Source organism: Nicotiana attenuata, unplaced genomic scaffold, assembly GCF_001879085.1.
Source record: "Nicotiana attenuata strain UT unplaced genomic scaffold, NIATTr2, whole genome shotgun sequence".
In the NCBI taxonomy this organism is placed as follows: Eukaryota; Viridiplantae; Streptophyta; class Magnoliopsida; order Solanales; family Solanaceae; genus Nicotiana; species Nicotiana attenuata.
In genome coordinates, this window is record NW_017672913.1 from 104,313 (window position 1) to 116,195 (window position 11,883).

Genomic DNA, 11,883 nt, shown 5'->3' on the forward strand with positions numbered 1-11,883 from the left:
TAAACTCTTAGCAGTTCGTGAGTAATGTGACTCCAGTCTTGGGTAGAGGCTATTGTTGACTGTTCCGCGTTTTGATTCGGATTATGATTCGGACTTCCGCTGTTATTATTAAATTTCATGTTCTATATTGATGCTATAAATTGTTAAAAGATTTGTTTAGTAATGGAAGAGTAATTGAGTAGGCTTGCCTAGCTACCACGAGTAGGCACCATCACGACCCCGAGGGCGGGAAATCCGGATCGTGACATGACGACGCTAGGGTTTGACAAAGAAAGAAGGGGAAGGGATGAGAATCCAGAGGCAGCAGGTGTGGGTGAATGAGAGTTAGGGTTAGGAGTTTGGTTAATTAAAATAGGGAGAAGGGATGTGGGCCGTTGATCTTGAAAGATCAACAGTTGTGATTTAAAAGGGACCGGGGCGGGTTATAGTAGACGGGTACCGACTGGGTTAGGGGTTGGGTTAATTTGGTTTGGGTTGGGGTATTTTGGGCTGGTGTATAGGGGTATTGGGCTTAGGAGTTTAAGTAACCGGGCTGGGGTAATTGGGTTAGGTCCGAAAATGATTAAGGAAAAAGGGGCTATTATTTAAATACCCATTTTAACAAATAAATAATTTATAAAAAATAATTAATAAATAAAAAAATATCACTTGTGAATGAAAGTGATTTAAAATAATTACTTAACATTATAAAAATATAAAAAGTTATTTTTGTGCAAATAATGTAATTATATATGCATATGGGCTATTATTGCAAAATGTGCAATTTAGCCCTAAAAAGTATAAATGAAATTATAAAAAATACACTGAATATTATGTTGTCATAACTGATGAATTTAGATAGTTAAATCATCATAAAAATAATTTGAAGGATAATTATTGAATATTTGTATAATAAAAATGCAAGAATAAATTGATTTAAAGCCTTTAAAAATTATAGAAAAATTGTGAAAAATACTTGTGCATGCTTGTGAATCCAATGATAATGCATGTGCACTATTTTGAAGGTATATACGCATATTTAAAATATATGAGGAAAAAATTGGGTATCAACAATACGTCCTCGACATAAATTCGTGCATGATAATAACACTGGATGTCCCTTTATATTTGATATTAATTCATTGGCTTGAGAAATTACATATGTTGATGAGGGAAATGATTCGGTTCTTACTAATAGTGAGAGCATTGTTTATTTATTTCTTACTCTGAGTTCTATTGTCATTTAAACGTATCATGTTTAATTAGAATCTCATATCATTATATTGTTGGCCCATAGTAAGTGTCGAAGTCGACCCTCATCGCTACTTTTTCGAGGTTAGACTAGATACTTACTGGGTACATGTTGTTTATGTACTCACGCTACACTTTTGCACTTGAATTTGTAGGATTTGAGGCACATGCATCTGGATACCAGTCCGCCGCACTCGTTTGACTACTAGTTCGAGACTCACGGTGAGTTGCCTTCCGAGCCGTTCTGCAGCAGCCGTAGTCTTTACTTTGCTTATATTTTTCTGTCTGTTTCTCTTCAGACAGTAGACTATTATTTATTTTTGTATATTCTACTAGAATGCCCATACACTTGTGACACCGGGTCTTGGCACACAATAGTAGACTTGTAAATTTTGGGTTTGTTTCATGATTATGACTGCACTTAGTTGCTTTCATACTATTTGTTTTATATCTACGATTTCTTAAATCTTTCAATTTAAGGAGAGTTTAATTAATAGGAAACAACTTTTAAAAAGAGGAATCACGCGACTAGTCCGCAATTGGCTTGCCTAGCGGCGTTGTTAGGTGCCATCATTGCCTATTATAGAATTGGGTCGTTAGGCGCCATTACTGCCTATTATAGAATTGGGTCGTGACAGAAACGGACTACATGTGTGTAACTCCATTTTATTTGAGGCATTAAAATCATGTCACACGTACGTGTACACAATTTATCACACTTTATTATATTAAGGTTGTTTAGCCAAAATCGCGTGACTGCGCACTTTATTTTTTTTTTCTTGGTAGACGTAATTATGTCACGCGAATGTGTACATAATCATGATAATAGATTTTAAAGCACGCCTAAAGCATTCTACAATATTTATGAATTAATTACTTTCCTAAGATTTGAGATTAATGTGAGACCATGAATTATGGATAGGAGTGTGAGATAGTATGGATTGGATCGTTAATTTGTTCATAAGAGTGATTGCATTATGTCTTGGTTAAAGGCTAATATTTTATAAGAAGTTGCGAATTAAAACTAATCTAAAAGTTTGCCTCAAGTTAAATCAAGCCGTCGAAAAAAAAAATTCTTCTGCCGAAGCTAAATGAAATGGATTGTATGGAATATCGAAAACCAAATATGGAATCAAATGCTGGAACTATACAGATTGACAAGGTTAAAGTAAAATTTAAGCTAGTCCAGAACTGTTGAGCTCAGAAAGTCAGGCAGACATAATACTAGGCCAAATCTAAAGAATACAAGTTTGGGGAAAACATACATAATGGTGCAAAGATTAAATCTAAGCCAAATAAAGGCAAAGAAATCAGCTGGTTAGAGCTCAGCAGCGATGAACAAACAACAACGAAACTTGAGTAAAAACAGTTGAAAATTCTACATGTTCTTCTTTGTTTTTCAGAGCGTTTTTTTTGTTTTCAGATCTGTTTTTTTGGGATTTCCCCCTTCTTCTAGATATATAGAGATGAGTAAAGTGAGGTAAGGGTGAGAGTTTGTTGGGGAAGGAAAACGGGCGTGAGTATTTTCATATTTCCTTCTTCCGTTCTTTGAGAGTGAGGGTGGGCGGCTGACTGAGAGGATGAGAGTATTAGAGGCAGCTAGGTTTTTGTTCTCCAAGAGAGAAGGGGTCCGTTCCTTAGAGAATAGGGGAAATAGTTTGTTTTAATAGGTGAAGAAGAAAAAATGACGTAGTATTGATACGGTACTACGTCGTTTGGGTGACTGAAAGTTAGGGAGATTTGGACCGGGCAGTTGGGCAGATTAGTTGTGGGCTTGAACGATTTTTGGGCCGCTGAAACTGGTCCAATTTGGAACAAGAAGCAACACACTCTATTATTCTTTATTTGATCTTTCAAAAATAGCCACATTACTTCTAATCGAATTTATTTTGCAAAACGACTTAATTAGCATTTTAATTAGTTAATTAAACTAATTGATTAAAGTTAATGTATATTTTATGTGATTTTTGTTTTAACCATGCTTTTAACCTATGATTAATTCCTAAATGCAATTAACACACTAAATGAAAGATAAAATATTTTTTTGATGATTTTTATGATTTAAAATAATTCTAAATATGCATGAACAATGCGAATAAATGCAAAACTAAATAAAAGAATAAAAATAATTAAAATTATTTTTGGATTATATTTAGGAGTAATTTGCTCATAGTATTTAAAATTTATAATTATATTTGAATATGTATTTTACTTGAAAAAATACTGCAATTTTGTTAGTGAAGAAAAAAATCAGTAAACTTTGAAAAAGTAGTCAAAATTACTTTTGATATTGCAAATTTTTAAGGACAAATACAAATTTTTTTTTTATGGACAAACGACCATAAAATATTCATGACAAAAAGGGGGAAAATAGCTAAATCTTCTGCTAGTCGAAGTTTACTCCGCACCCAAAAAACCACACTCCTTCAAGTCGGTGTTGAGCAGATTTGATATAAAAACCCATAAGCCAGCTCCGAAGCCAGTTTTCTACTTCACTTCTCTATTTCCCCTCGCTTGCCGTCGTCGCCTCTGTGAATCCATTTTTACGGCCACCGAACCGCCGTGAATCTCCGGTGAGCCAAAAACTCTGGTAACATTTTTACATCCGACGTATATTGAGTTTCGTACTCAGCTAGGGTTTTGTATTTCAATTCCCTGTATAGAGATAAACCGAGATTTTGTAGTTTGAGATTTCGAGTTTGCACGAAGTAGTTATGTGGAGTGGAAACGGACAAGATATGTGGAACAATAGTAACATGGCACCACCAGGTACTAGCGGTAGTGCTGGAGGACCGCCGCCTCCGTCAATGATGCAACCGCCTCCGCCTGGTGGAGGACCGCCTCCGCCGTCTATGATGCCGCCACCTCCAGGTACAAGCTCAGGACCAGTAATGATGCCTCCTGGTACAAGCGGTAGTAGTGGAGGACCGGCTCCGCCTCTGCCACCGCCTTCTTATACTGTTTTGCCAACTGAGGCTCAGCTTGAAGAGAAAGCTAGGAAATGGATGCAGCTTAACTCTAAGCGGTATAGTGATAAGCGCAAATTTGGATTTGTGGAGACGCAAAAGGAGGATATGCCTCCGGAGCATGTTCGCAAGATTATTAGGTATTTTTTTGTTGCTTTTTTGCTCGTTAAATTTGTGCATAAGTGTATATTATCAGAAAATGCAGGTAATCTATTTATGAGGTGTTGTGGTTTAGTTTATTAGGTAATTGTTTTGGAGTCTGGAAGGTGTTTGCATCGTGAATAAATGCATTATAGGTGTGAGTTAAATAATTTTTTTGCCTATATATATTTAACAATGTGGATTCTGGAGTTCTAATTTTTGGGGCCTCATGAGTATCTTTGTTGTTTCAAATTGTGTGTAAATGAATTTAAACACTTGCACCATGGGGGCAACCAACTTCTCGAACACCTGGAGTATCTTTGTGGTTTCAAATTGTGTGTAAATGAATTTAAACACTTGCACCATGGGGGCAACCAACTTCTCGAAACCTGGAAAGTAGAACCTGAAATCATCCAATGATGAGGGCTGTTAAAAATTAAAAAGAGAGAATGAAGGAAAAAACAACTTGTTACCTGAGTGAGTTCTGATAGGATAGTAGTCCAAGTGCCTTAACCCATACCTATATATCCCCTTAAAGTTCAGATGTCAGTATAGAAGAACTGGGGTTTTCTACATTGTCTCAACATCACCTTTACTGATATAAATCATGACTTTGATGATAATGTTTGCTCAGCTTTATGAAGAGTGATATTGTTGTATTTTTCTCTCCTTTGCTTATCGAGCTCATACATCTTACAGGGACCATGGGGATATGTCATCAAAAAAATATCGTCATGATAAACGTGTGTATCTCGGAGCTCTTAAATTTGTTCCTCATGCTGTTTACAAACTCCTTGAGAACATGCCTATGCCGTGGGAGCAGGTACTTCCTGCAGCCTTGCTGATTGTTTTATTTGACAAATTGTGTTGTGTCTTGTTCTAGTAGTTGAATCTTCATTTTATTCTATAATGTTTTTGTTTTAACAGGTTCGAGATGTGAAAATACTGTACCACATTACTGGTGCTATTACATTTGTTAATGAGATACCATGGGTTGTTGAACCTATATATCTGGCTCAGGTATGCTACTGGACCCCTGCTTTGGTTTCTTTCTAACTCCACTAAACGATATATTCTGGACTGATTCATAATCACAAAATCTTGCAGTGGGGCACTATGTGGATCATGATGAGAAGGGAGAAGAGAGACCGGCGGCATTTCAAGAGAATGCGTTTTCCTCCTTTTGACGATGAGGAGCCTCCATTAGATTATGCTGATAATCTTTTGGATGTTGATCCTTTGGAGCCAATCCAGTTGGAGATGGATGAAGAAGAAGATTCAGCTGTTTATAACTGGTTTTATGACCATAAGCCATTGGTGAAAACAAAGCTTATTAACGGTCCTAGTTACCGCAGGTGGCATTTGTCCCTCCCTATAATGGCTACACTGCACCGGCTGGCTGGACAGCTGCTTTCGGATCTGACTGATCGCAATTACTTCTACTTGTTTGATATGGAGTCGTTTTTCACTGCTAAAGCATTGAATATGTGCATACCTGGTAAGGAACATGCTCAATGGAGTCGTTAGTTACGTGTTTCTGTCTTCTAAGTTCATAGCTATTTGGTGTGCCCCTTAAATGCTAGTGGTCTGAACTGCTTCAGCTTGCCTAGCTGAAGATCAGTATCCTCTCAATAAATTCAGTTTTTCTTTTTCTGCCTAGTATCTGCATAATCTTATCGAGAAGGTATACCTGAGTGCTAGGTAGTTCAGGAACCAATTATGATATTGGTGAGTTCTCCCATCTGTTCAGTATTTGTTTGGGTATTTCCATGTTCACCTGCATATTTGGCTATCCTCTCCTAATTTAGGTAATGTGTCACATTCCAACAGGATCGCCTTCTAGCATCACTTTTTGTCCATTTTTTCCTGGCCTAGGATGGGCCGGATTAGGGAATAATTTTTCATGGTATGTGTTGAATCTTGATGCATTTACATTAATAGTGGCATGAGATGAGTTTAAATGAAGTAACATGGTCGGAGAGGATTAGCTTACCCCAGCTTGTTTGGGATAAAGACGTAGTTATTTTTGTTGTATTGAATCTTCATGGTTGGTGGACTGTTTTCACTAAGAAGCTTCTTTTACGCTGCAGGTGGGCCCAAGTTCGAACCTTTATATCGTGACATGGAGAAAGGAGATGAAGACTGGAATGAGTTTAATGATATCAACAAATTGATCATCAGGTCACCGCTGAGGACAGAATACAGAATTGCCTTCCCTCACCTCTATAACAACAGACCAAGAAAGGTGAAGCTTTGTATATATCACACTCCGATGATCATGTACATAAAAACAGAGGATCCAGATCTACCTGCTTTCTATTATGATCCGCTTATACATCCCATAGTCACCAAGGACCGCCGAGAGAAGAAAGTTCCTGAGGATGACGATGATGATGACTTTGCCTTGCCTGAGGGTGTTGAGCCATTGCTGAACGAGACTCCAATCTATACTGATACTACTGCTGCTGGTATTTCCCTCTTGTTTGCCCCACGCCCATTTAACATGAGATCTGGTCGGACAAGACGTGCTGAAGATATACCCCTTGTGTCAGATTGGTTTAAGGAGCATTGGTATGGTTTCCATCTTCACTTTTACTTTTGCTATAGCAAGTTAATCATTATACTGTAAATGTATTTAACTATCTATTTTGGCTTCCTCCAGTCCTCCATCATATCCTGTCAAGGTGCGTGTCAGTTATCAGAAGTTATTGAAATGTTTTGTGTTGAATGAACTGCATCATAGACCTCCCAAGGCCCAGAAGAAGAAGCACCTCTTCCGCTCACTTCAGGCCACAAAATTTTTCCAAACCACAGAACTTGATTGGGCTGAAGCTGGTCTCCAAGTTTGCAAGCAGGGATACAATATGCTGAATCTCTTGATCCATAGGAAAAACCTGAATTATCTTCACCTTGATTACAATTTTAATTTGAAGCCTGTTAAGACACTAACTACAAAGGAACGTAAGAAATCCCGGTTTGGTAATGCTTTCCACCTTTGTCGTGAAATTCTGCGTTTGACAAAACTAGTTGTTGATGCCAATGTTCAGTTCCGTCTGGGAAATGTTGATGCATTTCAGCTGGCAGATGGATTGCAATACATTTTTTCACATGTTGGTCAGTTGACGGGTATGTACCGTTATAAGTACAGGCTTATGAGGCAGATTCGAATGTGTAAGGATTTGAAACATTTGATCTATTATCGATTCAATACTGGGCCAGTTGGAAAAGGTCCTGGTTGTGGTTTCTGGGCACCTATGTGGAGGGTGTGGTTATTCTTCCTTCGGGGTATAGTGCCTCTTTTGGAACGATGGTTGGGAAATTTATTGGCGAGGCAATTTGAGGGTCGCCATTCGAAGGGGGTGGCCAAAACTGTCACAAAGCAACGTGTTGAAAGCCACTTTGACTTGGAGCTCCGTGCTGCAGTAATGCACGATGTCCTTGATGCTATGCCAGGTGATAATCTTCTATCATTGATTGTCCATCTTTCTTGGGATGCTTTCGTTTCTCTACATTACTCGGACCAAATCTTTTTGCTAATATAGTGCCTCTTTACTGTAGAGGGTATCAAGCAAAATAAAGCGAGAACCATTTTGCAGCATCTAAGTGAAGCATGGCGTTGTTGGAAGGCAAATATTCCTTGGAAGGTACTATTCTTCTCTTTTCCCCCTCCTCTGTAACAATGAGTTTCGCTTTAGACTACATATATGCAATTAATTTTTTTGGCTATTTGTTTTATTAGGTCCCAGGTTTGCCTGTTCCTATTGAGAACATGATTCTTCGTTATGTCAAATCAAAAGCTGATTGGTGGACAAATGTTGCTCACTACAACCGTGAACGTATAAGAAGAGGAGCAACTGTTGACAAGACTGTGTGTCGTAAAAACCTTGGAAGATTGACTCGCCTTTGGCTGAAGGCTGAGCAGGTGAGTTTTACTGATATTATCTGTGGGTTTCTTTTACTGAGAAAAGTGCATTGGTGTTATAACATCTGCTTATTGGAGATAAGCTTGGTGGTAATTCATGTTGCTTTGTGATTTCCTTCAATTGACAGGAGCGGCAACATAACTACTTGAAAGACGGCCCGTATGTTACTCCAGAAGAAGCAGTAGCTATTTATACTACCACTGTGCATTGGTTGGAGTCAAGGAAGTTTTCTCCTATCCCATTCCCTCCATTGTCATACAAGCATGACACAAAGCTACTTATCCTTGCCCTTGAGAGACTGAAAGAATCTTACAGTGTGGCTGTGAGGTTAAACCAGCAGCAAAGGGAAGAGTTGGGCCTCATTGAGCAAGCTTATGATAATCCGCATGAGGCATTGTCAAGGATTAAGCGTCACCTGCTTACTCAGCGTGCCTTCAAAGAAGTAAGTTTCACTATTTGAAATACATGTTAGTGTTAAGGAGCTCAATGTACTGATTTGGTGGGAGCAACTATGATCTTGTCACATTATCCTAGGTTTATAAAGTTTATGTCCTAAGTATTTACTTAATCCAAATAGCCTAAACGAGATTGAGTAATTGCTGAAAGGTCATACAAGAATCAGGGATATCAGATAGTTAGACCACTCTTGCTACCACTGTCCAGTTGGCCCATAAATTTTTGCACACAGAAATTTGGTATCATGTAAATTCTGCTGAAAAAACCTAGGTCTATGATATGTTGGGAAAAAATCCTTGCTAGGATTAAATTTATATTGGAGTTACTTCTGTGTGTGTGTGTTAGTTAATTGAAATTTGGGTTAGAGAAACAAGATAAGATGTGTGCTCTAATAACTTCCTGGAAGTTGCTGAAGAGTGTAGAGAGAGCCCTTCTTATTTAGTTTGGTAGTCTCTGTAAGAATGTCTTTCTTTAAGCATGGACTGATGATTGCATTTCACAGGTCGGCATCGAGTTCATGGACTTGTACAGTTACCTGATTCCTGTTTATGAGATCGAACCACTTGAGAAGATTACTGATGCGTACCTGGATCAGTACCTATGGTATGAAGGTGATAAGCGCCATCTCTTCCCAAATTGGATTAAGCCTGCCGATTCAGAGCCACCACCACTATTAGTGTATAAATGGTGTCAAGGCATAAACAATTTGCAAGGAGTATGGGACACCAGTGAAGGACAGTGTGTGGTGATGCTGCAGACGAAGTTTGAGAAATTCTTTGAAAAGATTGACCTGACCATGTTGAACAGGTATTTGTTGTTGAGAGCTGCTGGTATTTAGATTTCATAATGGTTCTCTTTTCTTTTTTGGGTATTGCGTTAACCTACTTTAATTTTTGTGTAGGCTTCTGCGTTTGGTGCTGGACCACAATATTGCTGATTATGTTACTGCAAAAAACAACGTTGTGCTGTCTTACAAAGATATGAGTCACACAAATTCATACGGGCTGATACGTGGTCTTCAATTTGCTTCATTTGTTGTGCAGTACTATGGGCTTGTGTTGGATCTTTTGCTCCTAGGTTTAACTCGAGCTAGTGAAATTGCTGGTCCACCACAGATGCCTAATGAATTCATAACCTTTAGTGATACTAGAGTGGAAACGAGGCATCCTATCCGGTTGTACTCTCGCTACATTGACAAGGTGCATATATTATTTCGCTTCACTCATGAAGAGGCTCGGGACCTTATCCAAAGATATCTTACTGAACATCCTGATCCCAACAATGAAAACATGGTTGGTTATAACAACAAGAAATGCTGGCCAAGGGACGCAAGAATGAGGCTCATGAAGCATGATGGTAATTGTCATATATGCTATTCTATGTTGTGCCTTAATTTTGAGCTTCTGTAATTGGTATTTTTTTTCTGATTACAGGTGAATTTAATGAGAGTTGATTTATTTTCATTGTACTGTGAAACTTGACTTTCTTTTTGGTTAAATTCAAATTTCAGTTAATCTTGGGAGAAGTGTCTTCTGGGACATGAAGAATCGGCTGCCTAGAAGTATTACTACATTGGAGTGGGAAAACAGCTTTGTCTCTGTTTATAGCAAAGATAACCCAAACTTGCTCTTCAGCATGTAAGTACATCTTTCTGTTTGTTGTCTGTTATAGCTTTTTTGCATGGTGATATCTATTTAGAGAATCCTGTTGAGTACTTGAATGATATTCTTGCGGGTGGGTAGTGATGGGGACTGGATAATTCCATATTTTGAATTCTACCCCAGAATCCATTGTGTCTAATATCTTGGGATAGGAGTTGGAACTTATTTGTGTCTTAATCTTCCTAATTTTAGACCTGCTAAAAGTTCACCGGCATATTCATTCGCGATGAGCTGTTTACGGCTTACTCTTTATTAAAGGGAAGTGTTGAGGATCTTATTTAATGAGCTAACCTTGATATGATTATATAGGTGTGGATTTGAAGTTCGGATACTGCCTAAGATAAGAATGACCCAAGAGGCATTCAGCAATACAAGAGATGGAGTCTGGAATCTACAAAATGAGCAGACTAAGGAACGCACAGCTGTTGCCTTCTTGCGTGTAGATGACGAGCACATGAAGGTGTTTGAGAATCGTGTTAGGCAGATCCTCATGTCCTCTGGTTCTACAACATTCACAAAGATTGTTAACAAATGGAACACTGCTCTTATTGGTAATATCTTGTCCTGATTTCTATCTATTAATTGTTTCAAACCTGAACTTTGGCTCTTGCTAGTGGATCCTTGTCACTAAGTTTATTGGTTTATTCTTGTAGGCCTCATGACATATTTCCGTGAAGCAACAGTACATACCCAAGAATTACTGGACCTGCTGGTCAAATGTGAAAACAAGATACAAACTCGTATTAAGATTGGTTTGAACTCTAAAATGCCCAGTAGGTAAGTTCTTGAATACGTGTGAGCGTATGCTGAAATTATTTGAATTTTCAGTAAATATATTTTCTACATCTCTTCTAATGATGAATATGCTCTAGGTTTCCTCCTGTTATTTTCTACACGCCAAAGGAAATTGGAGGGCTGGGAATGTTGTCAATGGGTCATATATTGATCCCGCAGAGTGATCTTAGGTATAGTCAGCAAACAGATGTTGGTGTGACACATTTCAGAAGTGGAATGAGCCATGAAGAGGACCAATTGATTCCAAATCTTTATCGATACATACAGGTGACTTTTGATACTGGCTTTGACTTTTCTCTTGTCTACCTAGATTAGTTTTACTATTACTAATTTATTACTCCTTGACAGCCGTGGGAGAGTGAGTTCATTGACTCTCAGAGAGTTTGGGCCGAGTATGCTTTGAAAAGGCAGGAAGCCCAGGCACAGAATAGGCGTTTGACTCTTGAAGATCTGGAAGTGAGTAATCTTCCTATATTGATAACTTTCTCTTGCATCCTTTGGACCAGTGGAATTTTTCTTCACTGTCTGCTGTACTTCTTAAGTGGTTTGTAGACCGAGGCTAGATACATCGTTTGTGATATCTGGAATTTCCTTCCATTGTGGTGCCGAAAAGAAAACTACAAAATACAAAAACAAATCATAAGCTAGTTAGCATTTTTTTTGGGAAGGAAGGGGGGGGGGTGGGGGGGACGGTATCGACGCGTTCTTATG

General features: G+C 38.3%; 1 protein-coding gene across 1 annotated transcript in view; it reads left to right on the top strand.

Annotated features, from left to right (window-relative positions):
• Positions 1-3,614: 3,614 nt before the first annotated feature.
• LOC109214915 (pre-mRNA-processing-splicing factor 8A-like) overlaps positions 3,615-11,883 on the top strand; it is a 12,759-nt gene continuing 4,490 nt past the window's right edge. Inside the window, exons 1-16 of the mRNA XM_019378881.1 lie at positions 3,615-4,336; positions 5,037-5,160; positions 5,265-5,357; positions 5,445-5,835; positions 6,428-6,908; positions 7,000-7,790; positions 7,896-7,981; positions 8,077-8,259; positions 8,388-8,702; positions 9,219-9,523; positions 9,618-10,072; positions 10,227-10,353; positions 10,687-10,928; positions 11,031-11,154; positions 11,250-11,439; positions 11,521-11,628. Of these exons, the coding sequence (XP_019234426.1) occupies positions 3,945-4,336; positions 5,037-5,160; positions 5,265-5,357; positions 5,445-5,835; positions 6,428-6,908; positions 7,000-7,790; positions 7,896-7,981; positions 8,077-8,259; positions 8,388-8,702; positions 9,219-9,523; positions 9,618-10,072; positions 10,227-10,353; positions 10,687-10,928; positions 11,031-11,154; positions 11,250-11,439; positions 11,521-11,628 (4,407 nt within the window). The 5' untranslated portion in view covers positions 3,615-3,944. The remainder of the gene's footprint in view (positions 4,337-5,036; positions 5,161-5,264; positions 5,358-5,444; positions 5,836-6,427; positions 6,909-6,999; positions 7,791-7,895; positions 7,982-8,076; positions 8,260-8,387; positions 8,703-9,218; positions 9,524-9,617; positions 10,073-10,226; positions 10,354-10,686; positions 10,929-11,030; positions 11,155-11,249; positions 11,440-11,520; positions 11,629-11,883) is intronic.